Here is an 18,835-nt window from a genome sequence, read left to right on the forward strand (position 1 = left end):
GGGTAAACTTACTGGTGCTATTCGACAGACTCTCGAATAACACAAAAAGAATGGTGATAAAGGAAAAGAGAAAGTCACCGGAGAATCTTCAAAAGGAGAGACGAGGCATCCTTCTTTCAAAACTTTCAAGAGTAGTGGTGCTATAGAGTTTTCTGGTGTCCTTAATCCCATTGTTGTTCTAACTTGGATTCAGAACACATAAAAAGTATTTTGTATCTCTCATGTGGATAATGAAGACAAGGTTAATTACGCTTCTGCTATGCTCGTCGGAGAAGCCTTGGTCTGGTGGGATGCAACATATGAAGCTCTCAACGGGTTTGACTAGGAGAATTTTGTGACAACCCGTAATTTATTCCGTCACTATAAACCATTCCCGTTAATAAAACCGCTCGTATTCCAATTTTTCCGTTAACTTTTGGTTTAAATTAATTAAAGTGGGGACTTTTATTATGACCTCATGAGTGTCCAAACCCATTAGAAACGCGTATAATACCCTCGTTAAATATTTGGAAAATTTTAGTTACGACAAATTAATCGGGTAAAATTTTTAAACCCCATTTAACGTCGGTATCGGGTAGATTTCCACCGGGCCACAAACTCAAAACATATATAAAGTTGAGAAGACTTCATTTGAACTTTTCCTCCACCTCACAACTTTCTCTCTCTACTCTCTCTCTCTCTCTCTCTAAAACTCGAATTTGAGCCAAGAACACCTCTTTCAAGCTTCAAAGTGGTTAGAAATCTATTCTAGCATGTTTCTAAGCTTGTTTAGCTTACAAATCTATGTTTAATCTACCCAAAAAACTCAAGAACAAGTGTTTACGGTTTGGGAACATCTCCCAAAACCGTAAACTCTCTTAAAGGGGTTTTGAAGCCCCAAAACCCTTCCAAGTCCCTTCTAGTGCTTAGATATGGCTTAAGGACTTGCATGTACGAGATTTGAACACCAAAAATCATGATTTGAGGAGTAAACATGAGTTTACGGTCCAAGAACATGCTTGGACCGTAAACCCTCATTCATAGACCATAAACACCTTTTAAGGTGTTAGATTGCCCTTTAAACCCCTCCAAAAGCTTCCATGAGTGCCTAGAACCTTATATTCCTTCATGAGATGCACCAAAACATATACAAATGTGTCACACTTGAGTTTAAGGTTTGGGAAGGTCTCCCAAAACCGTAAACACCTTCAATGAGGTGTTTAAGTGCCCTTAACACCTTATATGACTTAGATTTGGGTTTAGAACTTTATATGCTTAACCTACAACCACCAAAGCACATGATTCATGGACAAACATGAGTTTACTGCCGTAAACTCATGTGTTTACAGTAGTAAACTCCTCAAGTGCCATTCAAGAACCGTAAACTCCTTTTCCAAGGTCCATTCAAGTCCCGATCACTTCCTAAACCATGGAATCAACCCTAGAACCTTCCTTTGTGCATTGTAAGACCTTTAAACATCCAAAAGCACACCACCCATGAGTTTATGGCCGTAAACTCAAGGGGACATGGTCTTTGGACCGTAAACACTTCTAAGGGATTACTCTTTAAGAGTAAACTCCTTATTTAGGCCATACACACCCTTAGATGCCACCCAGATCACTCCTAACACTTGAAATAGAGTGTTTTCGCGTCTTGGAATGTATTGTCTTACTTATTTAGTAGTTCAAAGTCTAATTAGATACAATTATTTATCTCTTCATATTACATAGGAACCTCGTGTGTACTCAAGCCCCGGTCTAACGTTTAGCATCCAAACCGACACGTTTCTTGACTGGTGAGTTCATACCCCTACGCCTTTTTCCGTGTTTTTCAATGTTTTCAGATGGGAATACAAGCAAATTATAAATGTTTTCGAAACATAAAACTGATGTAATTCAATAAATATCTGGCAAACTTTTAGATATATTTACCCCTTATGTATTATGCGGAGCATAAGGGATGTTTTATCGAATATAACTACATGGATTTCAATTACAGTAAAGGAAACAATCAAACCAATCAAATTATTATGGGAATAATTTGGGATCTTCAATTCTTGTTTTATGAATTTGGATTTCATGCAATGCCAATAGATAAACTATGTCTGATTCAGTTTTATCTCTATTTAATGTGGAGTATTATGCCAGATAGTTTCTTTGTATTCAATTATTTATACTCTATTATGTTTCGAAATGATTATGATATTCGATAATGACTGAGTACACCGTGAATAATTCAATACTAGCTTGTGAGATTAGTCTTCATTATACCCTTCGGATTATCAGTAAATCCTCCCCGGAAGTATAACCAGAGTCTCCTGGAGGGAGAGCGTGGAATTTGTGAATAGATCTATTCGGGACTGACAATCCCACACCTTAACTGTTAGCTACAGTTAGGCGGGCATGCCTGGGGTGACAAATTCTGGATGACGTTTGACGCCTGAAGAACGTCAACGAGGTCTTGGGTCACATTAGCATGGTTATACGACTTACAATACGTATTAAAATATAAGTTTATTCACGAATTCTATATCTTCCTATAATCTATAGTTTTATGTATTAAAACTACCTACTGTTGTACTGGATGGTATTCCCAGGGGTTTTCAATTTATAGTTTTATGTATTAAAACTACCTACTGTTGTACTGGATGGTATTCCCAGGGGTTTTCAATCTATAGTTTTATGTATTAAAACTACCTAGTGTTGTACTGGATGGTATTCCCAGGGGTTTTCAATCTATAGTTTTACGTATTAAACTATCTACTGTTGTACCAAACAGAAATTCAGATGTTCTAACTAAACTGTCTTGATAAGAAAATATGCGATTTTCTTGGATAACAACTTTTCAGAAAACCAAAGGAAACATGTTCTTATTACATAAACAAAAAGCTTATGAACTCACCAGCTTTATGCTGATTTTCAAACTGTTTGTATTCTCAGGTCCACATTAGACAGGTACCCAATGATCTTTTGGAAAAGATGGAACGTATAGAAGACTCGTCTTAGATTTTGTTCATATGATGTATACGTACAAAACTGTATCACTTTACTTTCAAACAAATGTAAATAGTTCTATGTAATGTAATGGTTGTGTTTACTACGCTTACTATGTACATTGGTTGTGATACTACATGACGTCCTCCGCCCCGGAATGTTTCCGCCATCGGTTTCGGGTTGTGACAAATTTATCCTGGGAAATGTTCAAAACTCGTTTTCTAGGGAAGTATTGTCCTTTGGACATGAGGAGAAGATTGGAGAAAGAATTCCTCGAGCTTAAACAACAAGGAATGATTGTGATTGATTATGAAACTCAATTCAATCAAAAAACACGGTTTACTACAAAGTATATTCCAACTAAAGACGATAAATTTTAGTTATTTCTGGATGGACTATGGTTTGTAATCCGCGATTTCGTGGCTAATCGGGATGTTCTGTCATTTGAAAAAGTTGTTGAGTATGCTCGAAAGCGAGAGCATGACTTAGAAATACGTGGTGCCACTCTTTCTGTTCCGAAGCATCCACGTATTGATCGAACTGCTCCTATTTCCTCTATTCCACCAACTCAGTCTATTCGAACTGAACCTGGTAAACAAGTGCAAACTCAAAATGCCCCCCGTGACTGTAGTAGGTCGCAATCTTTTTCTCTTTAATCGACATCGTGTCGGAATTGTGGAAAGAATAATCCGAGCGAATGCAGATTAGAAAAAGGATCAGTGGTCTGTTATGGATGTGAAGAAGTAGGCCACATGAAGTTTGTTTGTCCGATGAAGAATGTTACATGCTTTTCTTGTGGTGTTGCTGGCTACAGGAAGCGTTTTTGCCCTACTCTTACTCGTCAAATGACGGGAATTCAAGCTTCTCTACAACAACCGGCGAGGCGTCAAGCTCCTGTTCAACAATTAAAGGGTACTCCAACTAAAAAGGAGGAAGTGCCAAAAGCTAAGGGTCGTGCATTCCAAATTACCACATAGGAGGTACGCGAGGACCCGAAAGTTGTGACGGGTACATTTCTTGTCAACTCTAGACCTGCTCACATTTTATTTGATTCTGGTGCCTCATATTCTTTTGTGTCTCATGAATTTGCGCATTCCTTTCAAATTGCTTGCTATGCACTCGCGCAACCATTTCATGTAGATATTGTGGGAAGTATTGTTGGAATAGTGTCTAAGGCTGCAACTATATTAGGCAAGTATTTGACCCAGTTGTGCATGGTCCTTTTGGGTTGCCTTCACCATAGCAACTTGATAGGATGATTTATTAAGAGAGAATAAATATTATTAATATATTATGAGAATAATATAAAGAATAATAATATTGTTATTTGATTAATATAAATCATAGAATTAATTGGAATTAATTTGGTGACTTAAAGAGATTAATTAAATAAGAGGGTATAAACTGTCAATTGTTTGATAGTTAAACTTTAGACTGTAAATCCATATTGATAGGGATTGGACGGATTCTAGAAGCTAGGGATAGCTTCAAATCGTCCAAGGTTATCTAAGGAATGGATTTGGATAGCTTTAAGAGAAGATTATCCAATTAGGGTTTAAGCTGTAACCCTTAAGGAGTCTACAAGTATAAATAGACCCTATGGCATAAGGAAATCGGCACTTCATCTAAAGTAGAGAATCCCTGGCCGATTTCCTCCCCTCTCCTCTCTCCCAAATCATCCTCCTTGCTATTTGGTGTTTGTAAGCCATTAGAGGAGTGACAATTGTGACTCTAGAAGCTCCAAGACAACAAGATCAAACAAGGGATTCAAAGGTATGATTCTAGATCTGTTTTACATTGTTCTTATACCTAAATAGTCATTAGAAGTCTTGGATTCAAAGCATGTTTAATTAGAAAGCCTAGATCCAAGCATTAGGGTTTTGCATGCGCACATAGGAAAGTTCTTATGGCTAAAACCCATCAAGTATATCATTACTTGCTGATAAAGTCTATATGGATTGTGTCGTAGAAATTGAAGGCTATAATTTTCTTGCTAATCTGATTCCTATCTCCTTGCCCAACTTTGAGATTATTCTCATCATGGATTGGTTGTTAAAGAACCACGCAGAACTCTTATGCTATGAAAAGATAGTATGTATTCCCATTGAAGGGGAGAATCCTATTTATGTCTATGGTGAACAAAGACTTCAAATCGGAAAAATAATCTCTTACCTAAAAGCTCGTAAATTTATATCGAATGGGTGTTCTATCTATCTAGCCTACATAGTTGATATCTCAAAAGAGGAGAAGAAAACGGTAAAAGATGTTCCCATTGTTAATGAATATCCTGATGTTTTTCCCGAAGAATTTCCTAGACTTGCTCCGGACAGGCAAGTAGAATTCCGAATTAACCTTGTGTCTGGTGCTGCTCCGATTGCAAAGACTCCTTATCATCTTGCGCCAGTTGGGATGAAAGAAATGATGATCCAACTGCAGGAATTATTTGACAAAGGCTTTATTTGAACGAGTACCTCTCCTTGGGGTGCTCCAGTGTTGTTTGTCAAGAAGAAGGACGGATCGGTGCAAATGTGTATTGATTATCATGAGCTAAATAAGGTGACTATCAAGAACAAGTATCCACTACCTCGCATTGACGATTTCTTTAACCAACTTCAGGGTGTTAGCTATTTCTCAAAGATTGATTTGAGATCTGGCTATCATCAGTTGAAAGTACACGAGCAGGATGTACCGAAGACTGCTTTTCGTACTTGATATGGGCATTATGAATTCCTTGTCATGTCGTTCGGTTTGACAAATGCTCCTGCTGTATTCATGGATATGATGAATCACGTGTGTCGTCCAATGCTCGATAAATCTGTCATCCTACCAAAATCCAAGCCATTTAGAATTGGTAAGTGCCCAGTAATGCTTCCGAAATTCGTAGTTTCTTGGGTCTCGCGGGATATTATCAGAGATTCATTAAAGACTTTTCTTGTATAGCCGTACGTCTCACAAGTCTTACACGGAAGGAAGTGAAGTTCGAATGGGGTGAAGCCCAAGAAAAAACTTTCTTAACTCTAAAAGATCTTTTGACTCATGCTCCAATCTTATCACTTCTATAAGGTGATAAAGATTTTTCTGTGTATAGCGATGCTTCAAGATTAGGACTCGGTTGTGTGTTGATGTAACGTGGTAAAGTGATAGACTATGCCTCAAGACAACTGAAAGAGTATGAAAAGAATTATACCACCCATGACTTCGAACCCGCTGCAGTGGTTTTTGCCATAAAACTTTGGAGGCATTATATTTTTGGTACAAAATGCCAATTATTTACCGACCACAAGAGTCTCAAGTATATGTTCAGTCAGCAAACTTTGAATATGAGACAACAAAGAGCCATAGAGCTGATCAAAGATTATGACTGTGAAATCCTGTACCATCCAGGAAAGGCCAATGTAATTGCCGATGCACTTAGCATAAAGGTTTATCGTAATAGTATGTGTTATGCTATTACTCACACTACAGTAAAGTTCACTATTCTAGATGAACTAGAGAAATGGAAAGTAGAGGCCCTAAAGCCAGAAAATGTGAAGAAAGAAGGGATGGTACATTATACTGATGTTTTACTTGATAATCCACGAGGATTAAAGGTATTCAAGAATCGGCTATGGATTCCAAAGATTGGTGGATTAAGACAGAAGATTTTAGATGAAGCCCATAAGTCTAAACTGTTAATACATCCTGGTACAAGTAAAATGTACTATGATGTAAGAGCTGATTATTGGTGGCCTGGATTAAAGAGAGACATTGGAAGATATGTGCAGGAATGTCTAGTATGCTTACAAGTCAAAGTAGAGCACCAAAAGCCATATGGAACTCCAGAAAGTCTTAGTTTTCCTGTGTGTAAATGGGAAGAGTTGTCCATAGATTTCATTACCAAATTGCCAAAGACTGCTAGACAGCATGATAGCATTTGGGTAATTGTTGACCGCCTAACTAAGAGTGCACATTTTCTCGCCAATGTGAAACGGCTCCAATGGAGGAATACGTAAAAGTATACTTGGATAAAATTATTGCAAGACATGGTATGCCACTAAAGATCATTTCCGATTGTGATACTCGCTTCACTTCTCACTTTTGGGCGAGTATGCAACGTGAATTGGGATCTCGAGTTGCTCTCAGTACGGCTTATCATCCCCAAACAGATGGTCAGACGGAATGAATAATCCAAATAGTAGAAGATATGCTTCGTGCATGTGTCTTGGAATTCGGTGGTAACTAGGACAAGTACTTACCTCTTGTCGAATTTTCATATAATAACAGTTACCACGCTTCTATCAAAATGCCACCATATGAAGCACTATATGGTCGTGAATGTCGTACTCCATTATGTTGGCATGATATAGGACATAAAATCCTTGGAGGCCCTGAGACGATTCAAGACACCATTGACAAGATTCAAATTATACGAGAAAGAATGAAATAGGCCCAGGATCGACAGAAGTCCTATGTAGAAAAGAGGAGATGACCCATAGAATTCCAGGTGGGTGATTTCGTAATGCTGAAGGTATCCCCGTGGAAAGGTATTATGCGATTTGGGAAGAAAGGAAAATTGAGTCATAGATTTGTTGGTCCTTTCAAAAACATCCAGAGAATTGGTAAGCAAGCATACCGCTTGGAATTACCGGAAGATTTGGCAGGTATTCATGATGTGTCTCATGTGAGTTATCTGCATAAATGTTTAAGAATATATGATGAAGCGGTTCCGTTATCCGAGGTGAAACTGGATAATAAGTTAACATATGTAGAACAGATCGTAAACGAAAGAACGACTAATCTACGTAATAAAGAAGTGGAATTGGTTCTTGTCAAGTGGAAACACCATCGAGGCCCAAATTATACTTGGGAAAGTAAGAATGAGATAAGAGTGAAATGTCCCCATTTGTTTTAATCGTTGTAATTTCGGGGACGAAATCCTCAAAAACAGGAGGTAAATGTAACATACACGTTTAGTTAACGTGTTTTATAATGAATAATATTATGAAATATTATATGAATTTAAGTATTGACTTCTAACAGATAGTTTTTACTAGAAATGAAGTAAAACTATATTTAGAATCATTCAGAATGTTTTGGAAGTCTTATGAGATTTCGAACAAAAGTCAAATATTGAAATTTAACGAAAATATAAAATTTGAAATAAGTATAATTTTACTACTGAACGTTGTAAAGAATCTCGTTAGAAACATTTAGGCGAAACCGTCATCGAAATCCGAGTTATAACGAAGAAGTTATGACCAACCGAAGATCCGCGACAAAACCAGCAAACACTATTTAGCGTAAAAAGTGAGTTTTCGAAAAACTACATTTTTATCCTTAGTGATCTAAATGAAAGTCGTAGTATTCGTGAAACCGAAAATTTTCATAAAAAGAACGTCCAAATCTGACTGCGTATGAGGAAGTTATGATTTTTCTAAGTTTCGGTATAGCAGTAGATAGCTAAAAACTCGTATGACAACCCGAACCTTTTTCCGTTACCGTTAGCTGATTTCCGTTAATAAAATTTGAATTTTATCGAGTCCTGTCAAATTCCTTTGGTTTGGAAACAATTTAGTTATATGATTGAACTTTATATATGAGTCGGGACCAAAACCACGCGAAATTTTGAGTTTTCCTTCGAACAAAACAACAGTTCACGGCCTGACTGGAGTTCACGGCCGTAAACCTATTTATGGCTGTAAACCCGCTTACGGTCGGTGCCAGGTGGCCCCCACTACCGACAATACCCCCAGCCTATATATATGGGACCCCTACCTTCATTTGAACTTTCTTAGCCTAAAACCTCTCTACCTCTCGACTGTAAACCCCAAAACACCCTCATTTCTTCCGAAAATCATCAAGAATCACCTCTGGAGGTTGTTTTGGAGCATCTAAAGCACGTTTTTCATCGAATCCAACATACTTGTTCTTGAGTTTACAGCCGTACACAATTCAAACCTTCAAAGGCCGTAAACCCTTCAAGAGGTTGTTCACGGCCGCAAACCCCCTTCACAGCCGCAAACTCCTTCACACCGTGAATCTTGGCCGCAAATCCACTTTTCCACCTCGATCGATTCTCAGTAACATTCCTATACCAATAACAAGTGTTTTTCCAACACTATAAATAATGGTTTCATTAATAAAATACAATTATGTATTTAATTGTTGATTAGGATTCCGTTGAGTACCGCGTGCATCCAACGAACGGTCTTCACTCCCAGTCTCGCTATCCAACTAATCACATGACCAAAAGTGAGTTCATACCCCTATGCTTTTACTATTTTTAATGTTTTCAGGGGGGAATACAAGCCAAAATCAAATGATTTTGTGAACTTATACAAAAGAATTTCAACACGTTTAAAACTTATGCAATTGATACAACCAAAAGATTTCCATGTTTTATAAAATATTTAGATATATTATTCCTTTTGTAACATGCTGGCATAAGGGACGTTTTCAACGTACAACCATAATTGCATAGTTTTCAAATCAATACACGGTTATACATATACAAACATACATACTATAATTGGTATAGTTTGGGAATTCAATACATCGTTATACATATACAAGCATACAAACTATAATAGGTATAGTTGGGAATTCATTAAACGGTTTTACAAACTTATCTTTTATAAACTTATCTGTTATTTATAAAAACGGTTTCCCATATTATTACTTGTAAAGTCGTTAATCTAGTTTGAGAGACACGTCTTTGGGTACAATTACATGTACTAGTGGAAGACTACCCTTATGAGCCAGAGTCTCCTCAAGGGAGAGCGTGAGTTTGTGTATAGATCTATATGGGACTGACAATCCTGCACCTTGTTGTTAGCTACAATAGGACTGGTAGGTCTATGGGTGACAAAGTCATAAAGGATATTGGCGTCCGATTCACGTCATATCAGTTAGTATGGTCATAAAACTCGCAAGTAGATAACAACGATATATTTACGTAGTAATATACTTTACATGAACAATGCTTATTTAACATAAGTATGGAAAATACACGGTTTCTTTTCCAGTAATTAAACATTCTATACATACTGGTGATAACCAGGGTTTTCAAATAGAACATTTTATTCATACAGGTGATAGCCATGGTTTTCTTACAAAAAAGGATTTTTACATTCAAAACAATATTATACAATTCTTCTGGTGGTAAATAGACATTCGAACTAATACTTTATGGAACATTGTGACGAACTCATATGTTAGAAAATATTGGATTTTCTTGAAAACATACAAACATTTTACAGATTCACTGACATGATTATATTACAAAAACATGCTTATGAACTCACCAGCTTAATGCTAATACTCTTTTCAAAACCGCTTGTATTCTCAGGAAATCAGTAGACAGGTACGTCGACAGACTTTTGAGAAAACGGAGCGTATAGAGTCTCGTCTTTATTTTTTATATACTTTTGATGTATACAAATTATGTATCAAACTAATGTAAATATTGTACCTATTCAATGTAATGGTTGTGTTTACTTCGATTATTATGATGCAATTGTTGTGATACTACACATGACGTCATCCACCCCCGAACGTTTCTGTCGTTCCAGTTTGGGGGTGTGACAACTCGAAATAAAGATCGAGAGACTTTTAGTCGACACAACCTAAACGAGAATTGAAGGTCTCGTCAATAGTAGTACAATGGTAAAAAGACAAACGAAAACGAACATCGGATGAAGAAGTTATGAATTTTTAACGGATTTTCTAGTCCAGGTTTGTTAAAAATAATAATACTAAAAATAAAGTCAAAATTAGCCAACGGAGTCTAAAAGAAAGTTGTAGAGCATAATTTTACTTACACATGCATATAAAGAACGTAAAAAACGGAGCTCGTATGTGAAAGTAATGAATTTTTGAAGATAGGGGCACAAAAACCGAGAATTTCGCATGGATAAGGTCAGATTTCGGACACGTCACCCGGATTCTTGCAGCTTGCCCCGTGTCCGACCCGCATGTCGCAACCTCTCGCATCTGATGGCACGGCCCAATCTGAGACCGACGTGTTTCTTCGAGGTGGAGGCTTCCGAACCGAGCCACCTTTCCTTGCCTCGCATCTGACACCTGGTACCCTTGCATACGAGACACGTGCCCTGGGATCATGCCAAACATTTGAAATACGTTCTTAAGTGCCCGAAGACCCTGAAAAATTTATCTTTTCGATTTTGAAGCTCAACCCTCGCAAGACCCGGTTTTCAATAAAGCTTCCGGTTATCATCAAAGAAAGCTATTTATTAGAACGAAATGTTGCCCAAATTACTATTTTAACCCCCAATTATTTCATGGTGAGTTCAATATATAGGAACAATTGTATGTTATGTGTTATATATGCTATGTGCTTTATCCATGTTATTTTCCCATGTTATTATTTTCTGCTATTTTGTTAGCAAAGTTGTACCTTTGGCCATGTGATCAGTGAAAGGACTTAGATTCACAGTGGTATTGGTGTGTAGCCTCTGACCATGTAGAGCATGTCTCGCAACAGAATGACTTCTACCCCTATGGCATTGACAGAAAGTTAGATAGAGATATGAGAGCCTGAAATCTACCAAAATGTTTAATCAAAAATTGTATGTCTTCTGTGCCACTTGGGCTGAAGTCTTATTGATGTATATCAAGTTGAAATTGTTGTATCTCATTGATTGTATATCTTTGAATCAAATCATTGATTGATATGGAAAGTTTGTCACATGACTCACATATGCCTTTGTTGTTCCTTGTTCCTCTTTGCTTCTACCATATTGATGTATATATATGGCATAACGTTAGATTGTATCTATTATTGAACTCACTAAGTGTCACCGCTTACCTCTCTCAGTGTTTAACAATTGCAGGTGATAAGCATCCAGTATAGTCATATACTGTTAGAAGATTTTGAATAGATAAAAGCTATTACTTTTGTATTTAGTACTCATGTATGTATAAAATTATAGTATCCTAGGAAGTTATGTAATATATAACACTTTCTAATAGTCGGTTTGTATCCAGTCTTTTGTAACCAAATTATCAATGTAAAATATTATTTATGAATATGCAAGTAGCATGTTTTGGTGTAACAATGTCTTTAGTATGAAAGTTAGGATCTCACACAGCTGTTGGATACGGACAAGGTGGAGCGGCCCACATGTAAGGGGAAAACAACTTGGCCATTTCCATGAAAAATGTTGAGATGAAGATCGACCATTGCCACGAACACTCGTCCTCTGCTGCCATGTTGTCAGCCACTAGACCACCTGTCACCGCCTCGATTGTTTCCACGAGATTGACCACGACTATTGTAGTCGGAGTTGTTTTGGGATGCCGAAGAGATGTCGTTGGGATCTTGGTGAGCCCGTTGTGTAACAAGGGCTTGGGGATTAGAATGATCAGGTTTGTTGCGTCTAGCTTCTTCAAGGAGGAGAGATGATTTGGCTTTGTTGAAACTTGGGAGTGGGTCTGTTTGTTGAATAATAGTGGTGACAGAGTCATACTCGCCTTTGGTGAGGCCGGAGACAAGCCAGAGAACCATTTTTGTTTCTGACACGGGATTTCCGACATTCTCTAGTTGATCGATGAGGTTTTTGAGGTGTGCACAATAGTCAGTCACGCTGGAGAAGGCAGGGAGACGAGTATTGTTAAATTGTTACTCAAGGTATACAACCCTGATAGTTCGATTGTAAAGGAATATTTCTTGGCGGTGTTTCCACAGATTAGGGGCCGGAGCACTAGGTTTCATGATGGTATGAGCAAGTTTTGTGAAGATAGTGTTATATAACCACTATTTTACAAGGGTATCAAGACGATCCCATGTATCATTGTCAATATCGGACGATTTTGGACGCGTTTCGTCGATGTGATCTTTCATGTTGTATGTAAAGACGTGAATGCTGAAGAACTCAACCCATGATGCATAGTGGACATCAGTTTGATTCAGAATGAGGGGTATGTCATTCTTAATATTGTTCACAATGAAATCAGGGTGGAAAATGGGCTTGCTGCCTGATGTATTACCTTCAGGTGTACCCATGATGATTGAGAAGAAGAAGAAGAAGAAGAAGAAGAAGAAGAAGAAGAAGAAGAAGAAGGAGAAAATGATGGGTTTGAAGGAGTGGCGACAAGGGTTATGTCAGAGAAGGCTCTAATACCATAAAGAAGATTGGAAAGATTGGAATTGAATGTTTGCCCCCTTTTCATTGAACATTGACCAATATAAATACACAAAGGATTCCTATAACTAAGGAAAGGATTTACACTATCAAATACATAATTACAATGATTACAAATATAATGGAATCGACTGCATATATGTTGACTAAGGCTTTTGTTTAATGATATAAAACTTTTTTTTGTTTATTATATAAATTATATAGAGTTAGAAAGAAACAAAACTCATAGCTTATGTTTGAATAAAAAAATAATAACAACATTTATGTAAATTTGAAGCTAAATAGTACGTTAAACCCAAAAATTTTGAAAATGAGTTTGAATTTTGATTCATTTTGACAATTTTGACAATTTTTGTAAAAAAATGCCTATCATAATATGTTGATCTGAGATCATCTTTTATACATATCACGGGCCACGAACTACCTCCACCTCCACCTAGCCATCACGAACCACGAACAAACTCCGGTATACCTATCACGACCAAGAAGAGAGAACGAAGAGAGAGAGAGAGAGAGAGAGAGAGAGTGGGGGAAGAAGTAGAAGGCTCAGAGAGACCCTATCTCTCATTGGTCGTTGTCATTCGTCTTCCCCACCACAAATCACCATGAAAACGCTCAGCCATGATAGGCGAGGGTGGTGTGCACGAACAACGCTCGTGGCATCGTAGACCACAAGCATCATCGTCATTGGTATACGGGAAGGTCTAAGATGAAACCAACACAACAAAAGTGTATAGCCTGTTAACTTTCTGTCACTTGTATTTGATAAATCAATATTATCGAGTTTTCACTTTTGTTACTACAAACAAACAAAATCAAACCTTATGCGTTTGTCCGGACTTCTTTTCTTCTTGAATAGATTATAACATTAATCAAGTTCACATGTGTTAAAAAGTACAAATTCAAAAGTCTTGATGTAATAAGTCGGTAAGATTTATAAAGTCCTACGAAAAATGCTTAGTTTTGCTTTCATTTAGTGTATAAAGCATAATCCTATGAATAAGCCTTATTATGAAAAAAAAAAAAAAAAATTTGTAATAGAAAGAAACATAAATAGGATGGATAATTTGAAAGATTTTTATGTCCAAGAGTTATTATAAAATAATATTGCTAATGGTTTGTGATTCTATAAGGTTATACCTTATAAAAAGTTACCACTAATTGATTATTTATTAGAATAATTCAATTATTAATAAATGTAATCAATAGTTGTATTTAATTAGAAAAATATTATTTTATAAAAGATAATATTTTATAAATATATTGAGAAATATTGTTTGGGAAATCTCCGATAAACTCCCAATATTTTAGGTCAATTTACAGTTTAATCACAACTTTTATATTTTGAATAGAAAATTCCTGATTATTTTATATTTTGCTCAAATTAACGAAACAATTCTTACTTTTTTTTCAATAGAAAATGACAAATTATCATATAAAATTAGGTAAACAAGAATTTTTTGTTCAAAAATTAAATATTGGGATTAAACCGTAAATTGACCCAAAATATTAAGATTTTATCAGAGATTTCTCATTAGTGTTTCTAGGAAATAATAATAATATGATAACAAAAAACTTGTAATATTTATATGGTATGAATATATATAAGTAATATACACTTATTTTGGATTTGTTGAAGTCAATTCGTAAATAACTAACACATGTAACTATCTGGTTGTAAGAACAAAATGAAAGACAAACTTGGTTTTGACTTCTTTGTCAAAACCATAATGGGCTCTCTTTAGCGTGAGGTTGCTTGTTGGCTCAAGTCTTGCACTATCATGGTTTATGACATTGTTTTGACTTTGTAGAAGGTATTACTCATAAGTACATATGTTTAAATATATACAAAAGTATTATGTGAAAAAACTAGAGTTTGTTTTCATTCTTTTTCTTTCTCAATTTGCCAACCATTATTTACTTGTGAAGAAAGAAGATAGAATAAAATGGGTGGGAACCCATCCTACATTGGTCGAAGGGAAAAAAACAAAGAGAAATTGCATATAAAACTTTTTATATGCAAAATTTCTTTGACCAATTTAGAAGAAATCGTACTCATTGTACTTTTATTAAAAAGGGAACCTAATGAGACTTGGAGAGGAGAAAGAGTAGAGCTTCTAGCTTCTACCTTCTAGCGATGACTTGTTAATGGGCTAAAACTTTTGTTCATCTGGTTTATTTTAGATTTCGATTTTGATTGGAGTATTTTTTTTTAACTGTAGTTAGGGATGGTTTAATCCTAAAATTTATTGTTTGTAGACTGAGTTGGGACTAAGATCAGTCTAACTTAAGGCTGAGCCACGATTGGCTTGTGGCTGACGATAAAATGAATTTAAAGAATTTATCCCGAAGAGAGGTATCAACTACTAGGGGTAAGCATTTGGACCAAACCACACCCGACAAGACCAACCCTTGGACTAGACCAGTTTAACAAAAATCGGTGGACCTTGGACCAGACTTGTTGAGGCTTATCGGGTCGGTCTAGGGCTGTGTCTAGATCCAAGTTTTCCGGTTTTTGTACCTGTTAGTCTGACATAGCTCTAGATGTATACGATACATCTCGTTGAAGCCTACCGGAAGTTAGTTTATCTATTACAAAGCTTCAAACGAATACAAAACTAAAAATGACAAAATTATAGGCCAAAAAATAGTTGAAAAGTTGAAAATTTCCAGAGTTGATATCCCAACTTTAGGTGATTGTAAGTCATTGAATATAAAACAAAAAAGACAAAATTATAATTTAAAATTATGTACAAACTTTAAACTACACCTTGTAAAAAATCACATGTCAATCCGATTTCAAACAAATGAGATATACATGTTTTAAATTTTTTACAGAATACAAAAGTCTAAAAAAATAGTTGAAAGACTAAAAAATTCTAGCTTTGATATACCAACATCAGAGGACTGGACTATAAGTATTTGAATATAAAACCAAAAATGACAAAATTATAGTCTAAAATCATGTACAAATACTAAACTACACACTGAAAAACCGGCATGTCAATCCGACTTCAAACCGACCGGAGTACCCAGACTGATTTTGCTTGATTCATAGAATTGTGAACCAGACTAATTCTAGAAACCTAAAAACCAGTCCATGTTTGTTAGTTTGCAAGTGTAGGACCTGCTTTAATCACAAGCAAACCAAGAACAGTGGAATAAAAGAACGACCAAAAATTTGAGAGTACTTGGTCAACCAAACTTTTATTGCTGGAAAATCTTAATTAAAGTTAGCCAAAACATAGTCCCTATTTATACTAATTATGATTGATTCCTAAACAAACACAAAAACTTAATAAAAAAAGTTTCCTAAAATACCCCTAGAACTAAAAATATCCCATAATTCCTCCCTTAATCGGATTTTTCATACCATCATAAAGTTGTCGATTCATCTTCAATTAGACTTGCCTCTTCTTTCTCCCATTTAGGACACTCCTTGCTATAATGACCAAACTCGCCACATTTGTAACATTTAACATGACTTTTATCTTAGACACATTCATTACCATCTCGACTTCTCCCAGATCCCATACCTCTTCCCCAACCATGTCCAAAGTCATCCCGATTTGAACGTCTATTACCACAATGCTTACAAACATGTGATTTTTCCTCACTAGCCAATAACCCACCTTGAGTGTCCTCCACTTTCTCGGTTCCTCTTATACGCTCTTCGTACACCTTTAATCTACCAACCTTTTCATTGAATAACATCGAATCTAACTCGAAACATTGCTCTATTGAAGCCACGATTTAAAGAAACGACTTAGGAATTGAATCTAGTAACCTTTTTACTAGATCGCCTTCTTCAAGCTCATATCCAAGACTTTTTGCTTTTGAGGCTAAACCTGATAATTTTGTCACAAAATCATCAACCGTTTCATCATCCTTCATGCGCAAACCTTCAAGCTCCCTCTTCAAGGTTGCAACCCGAACGGTCCTTACCCGATCCACACCCAAATACCGTGTCTTCAAACCATTCCACGCTTGTTTTGGATCTGTGAAACTCGCCATCTGCAAAACCATGTCTTCCGGTATAGCTTGAAACAAGAAAGCAAGAGCTTGTTTTGACTTCTTTTTGATTTGGTGCTTTATCTAACATCTTCGGTTCGACCGTCTCCCATATGTCGTGTGCATCCATAATTGATTTGACTTTGACTGCCACACCGGATAATTCGTTGGAGTCAAAACCGGAACTTGATACGTCATCAAACCTTCTTTCGTCACCATTCTTCCTTTTTATAACTTCAACCCTATTCCGATCAAACTTTTTAAAGAGATCTATTCCACCGACCAAGAAAACAAGCAACCCGATCTAGCGTCTTCTTGCACCTACAAAACAAACCAAATCCAAAGCCACCTGCTTTGACGAATCTCTTCCGTTCATTTATTCCACACCTCCCCGGTTAGTCTCTTTCACCCGAACAAGCCTCCGATCAAAGGATGAAGCCTACACCCCCTTTACTCGAATCAACCCTCTTCAACCTTCGCTCAGATACCAAATTTTAGTTTACCTTCGCTCAGATACCAAATTTTAGTTTGCAAGTGCAGGACCTGCTTTAATCACAAGCAAGCTAAGAATAGTGGAATAAAAGAACGACAACAAATTTGAGAGTACTTGGCAAACAAAACTTTTATTGTTGGAAAATCTTAATTAAAGTTATCCAAAACATAGTCCCAATTTATCCAAAACATAGTCCCAATTTATACTAATTATAATTGAATCCTAAACAAACACAAAAACTTAATAAAAAAAGTTTCCTAAATTACCCTTAAAACTAAAAATATCCCAGAATTCTTCTTGTGATAATCCGATTAATCCAACAATATTAGATGGGTTTGGGACTAGTTCTAATGTGCACGCTTACTCGGTCTCTTTATATCTTATTTCGTAATTTGTGTTGATTCTTCATATAAATATATTTGTTAATCTTTATGGTTCTTATCTCTTTAAATAGAAAAATATGCTATAATAATAATATATACGAAAGCAATTCGTTTGAAGCATGTATAAAATTCGCATTTACATACTTTATGCCACATCAAAATAATTAATTTTATTCTTGAAATAATTCTTTATAGCCAAATACATGGTAATAATAAGAACCTTGAAGTATTCTATAACTATAGAGTGCTTAGCCGGTACATAAGAATTGATAATTGAAAGTGATTTTAAAGTTGAGCTTGATTGATATACACGTTCAAATTCAATAAAAATAATTGGTTTAGTCGGAATTCAATATTAATATATATATATATTTTTATTTATCGGTGATCGTTTAGATTCGGAAGCCTACACACTTGATACTCGAGCTCAATTTGGGGTCATTTAACCTAGTCTTAAGTCATGAGTAGCTTGAGTTGCTTACACCCTTGTATCTAATCCTACCAAATAAATAAAAATAATTTTGTCACATGTCATTATCTCATTAACTTGGACACATGTCATTTTTTGGTATTTTTGAATAAATATTTTTTTTTTCATTTGACTTTTTTTTTTTATCTTTTTCTCAATTAATACATCATATTCATACCTTAATTAATAATTGCCTTAATTGAAAATAACCAATAAAGTACAATATTATATATTATTTAATATGTTTCTTTTTAAATTCAAATTCAAATTTAAAATTTAAAATCAAAATAATTTTTTGTTTAAATGTTCATGTTTAATTTTTTTTGTTCTATCCAACCCGTATAACATACGGTCTCACAACTAG

General features: G+C 35.8%; 1 protein-coding gene across 1 annotated transcript in view; it reads right to left on the reverse strand.

The window, feature by feature from the left end:
* LOC111906693 (protein DMP4-like) overlaps window positions 1–17,141 on the reverse strand; it is a 73,461-nt gene extending 56,320 nt beyond the window's left edge. Inside the window, exons 1-2 of the mRNA XM_023902463.1 lie at window positions 16,911–17,141; window positions 16,716–16,811 (exon numbers count right to left, since the gene is read on the reverse strand). Of these exons, the coding sequence (XP_023758231.1) occupies window positions 16,716–16,811; window positions 16,911–17,141 (327 nt within the window). The remainder of the gene's footprint in view (window positions 1–16,715; window positions 16,812–16,910) is intronic.
* Window positions 17,142–18,835: the final 1,694 nt, after the last annotated feature.

This window comes from Lactuca sativa, chromosome 8 (assembly GCF_002870075.4).
Source record: "Lactuca sativa cultivar Salinas chromosome 8, Lsat_Salinas_v11, whole genome shotgun sequence".
In the NCBI taxonomy this organism is placed as follows: Eukaryota; Viridiplantae; Streptophyta; class Magnoliopsida; order Asterales; family Asteraceae; genus Lactuca; species Lactuca sativa.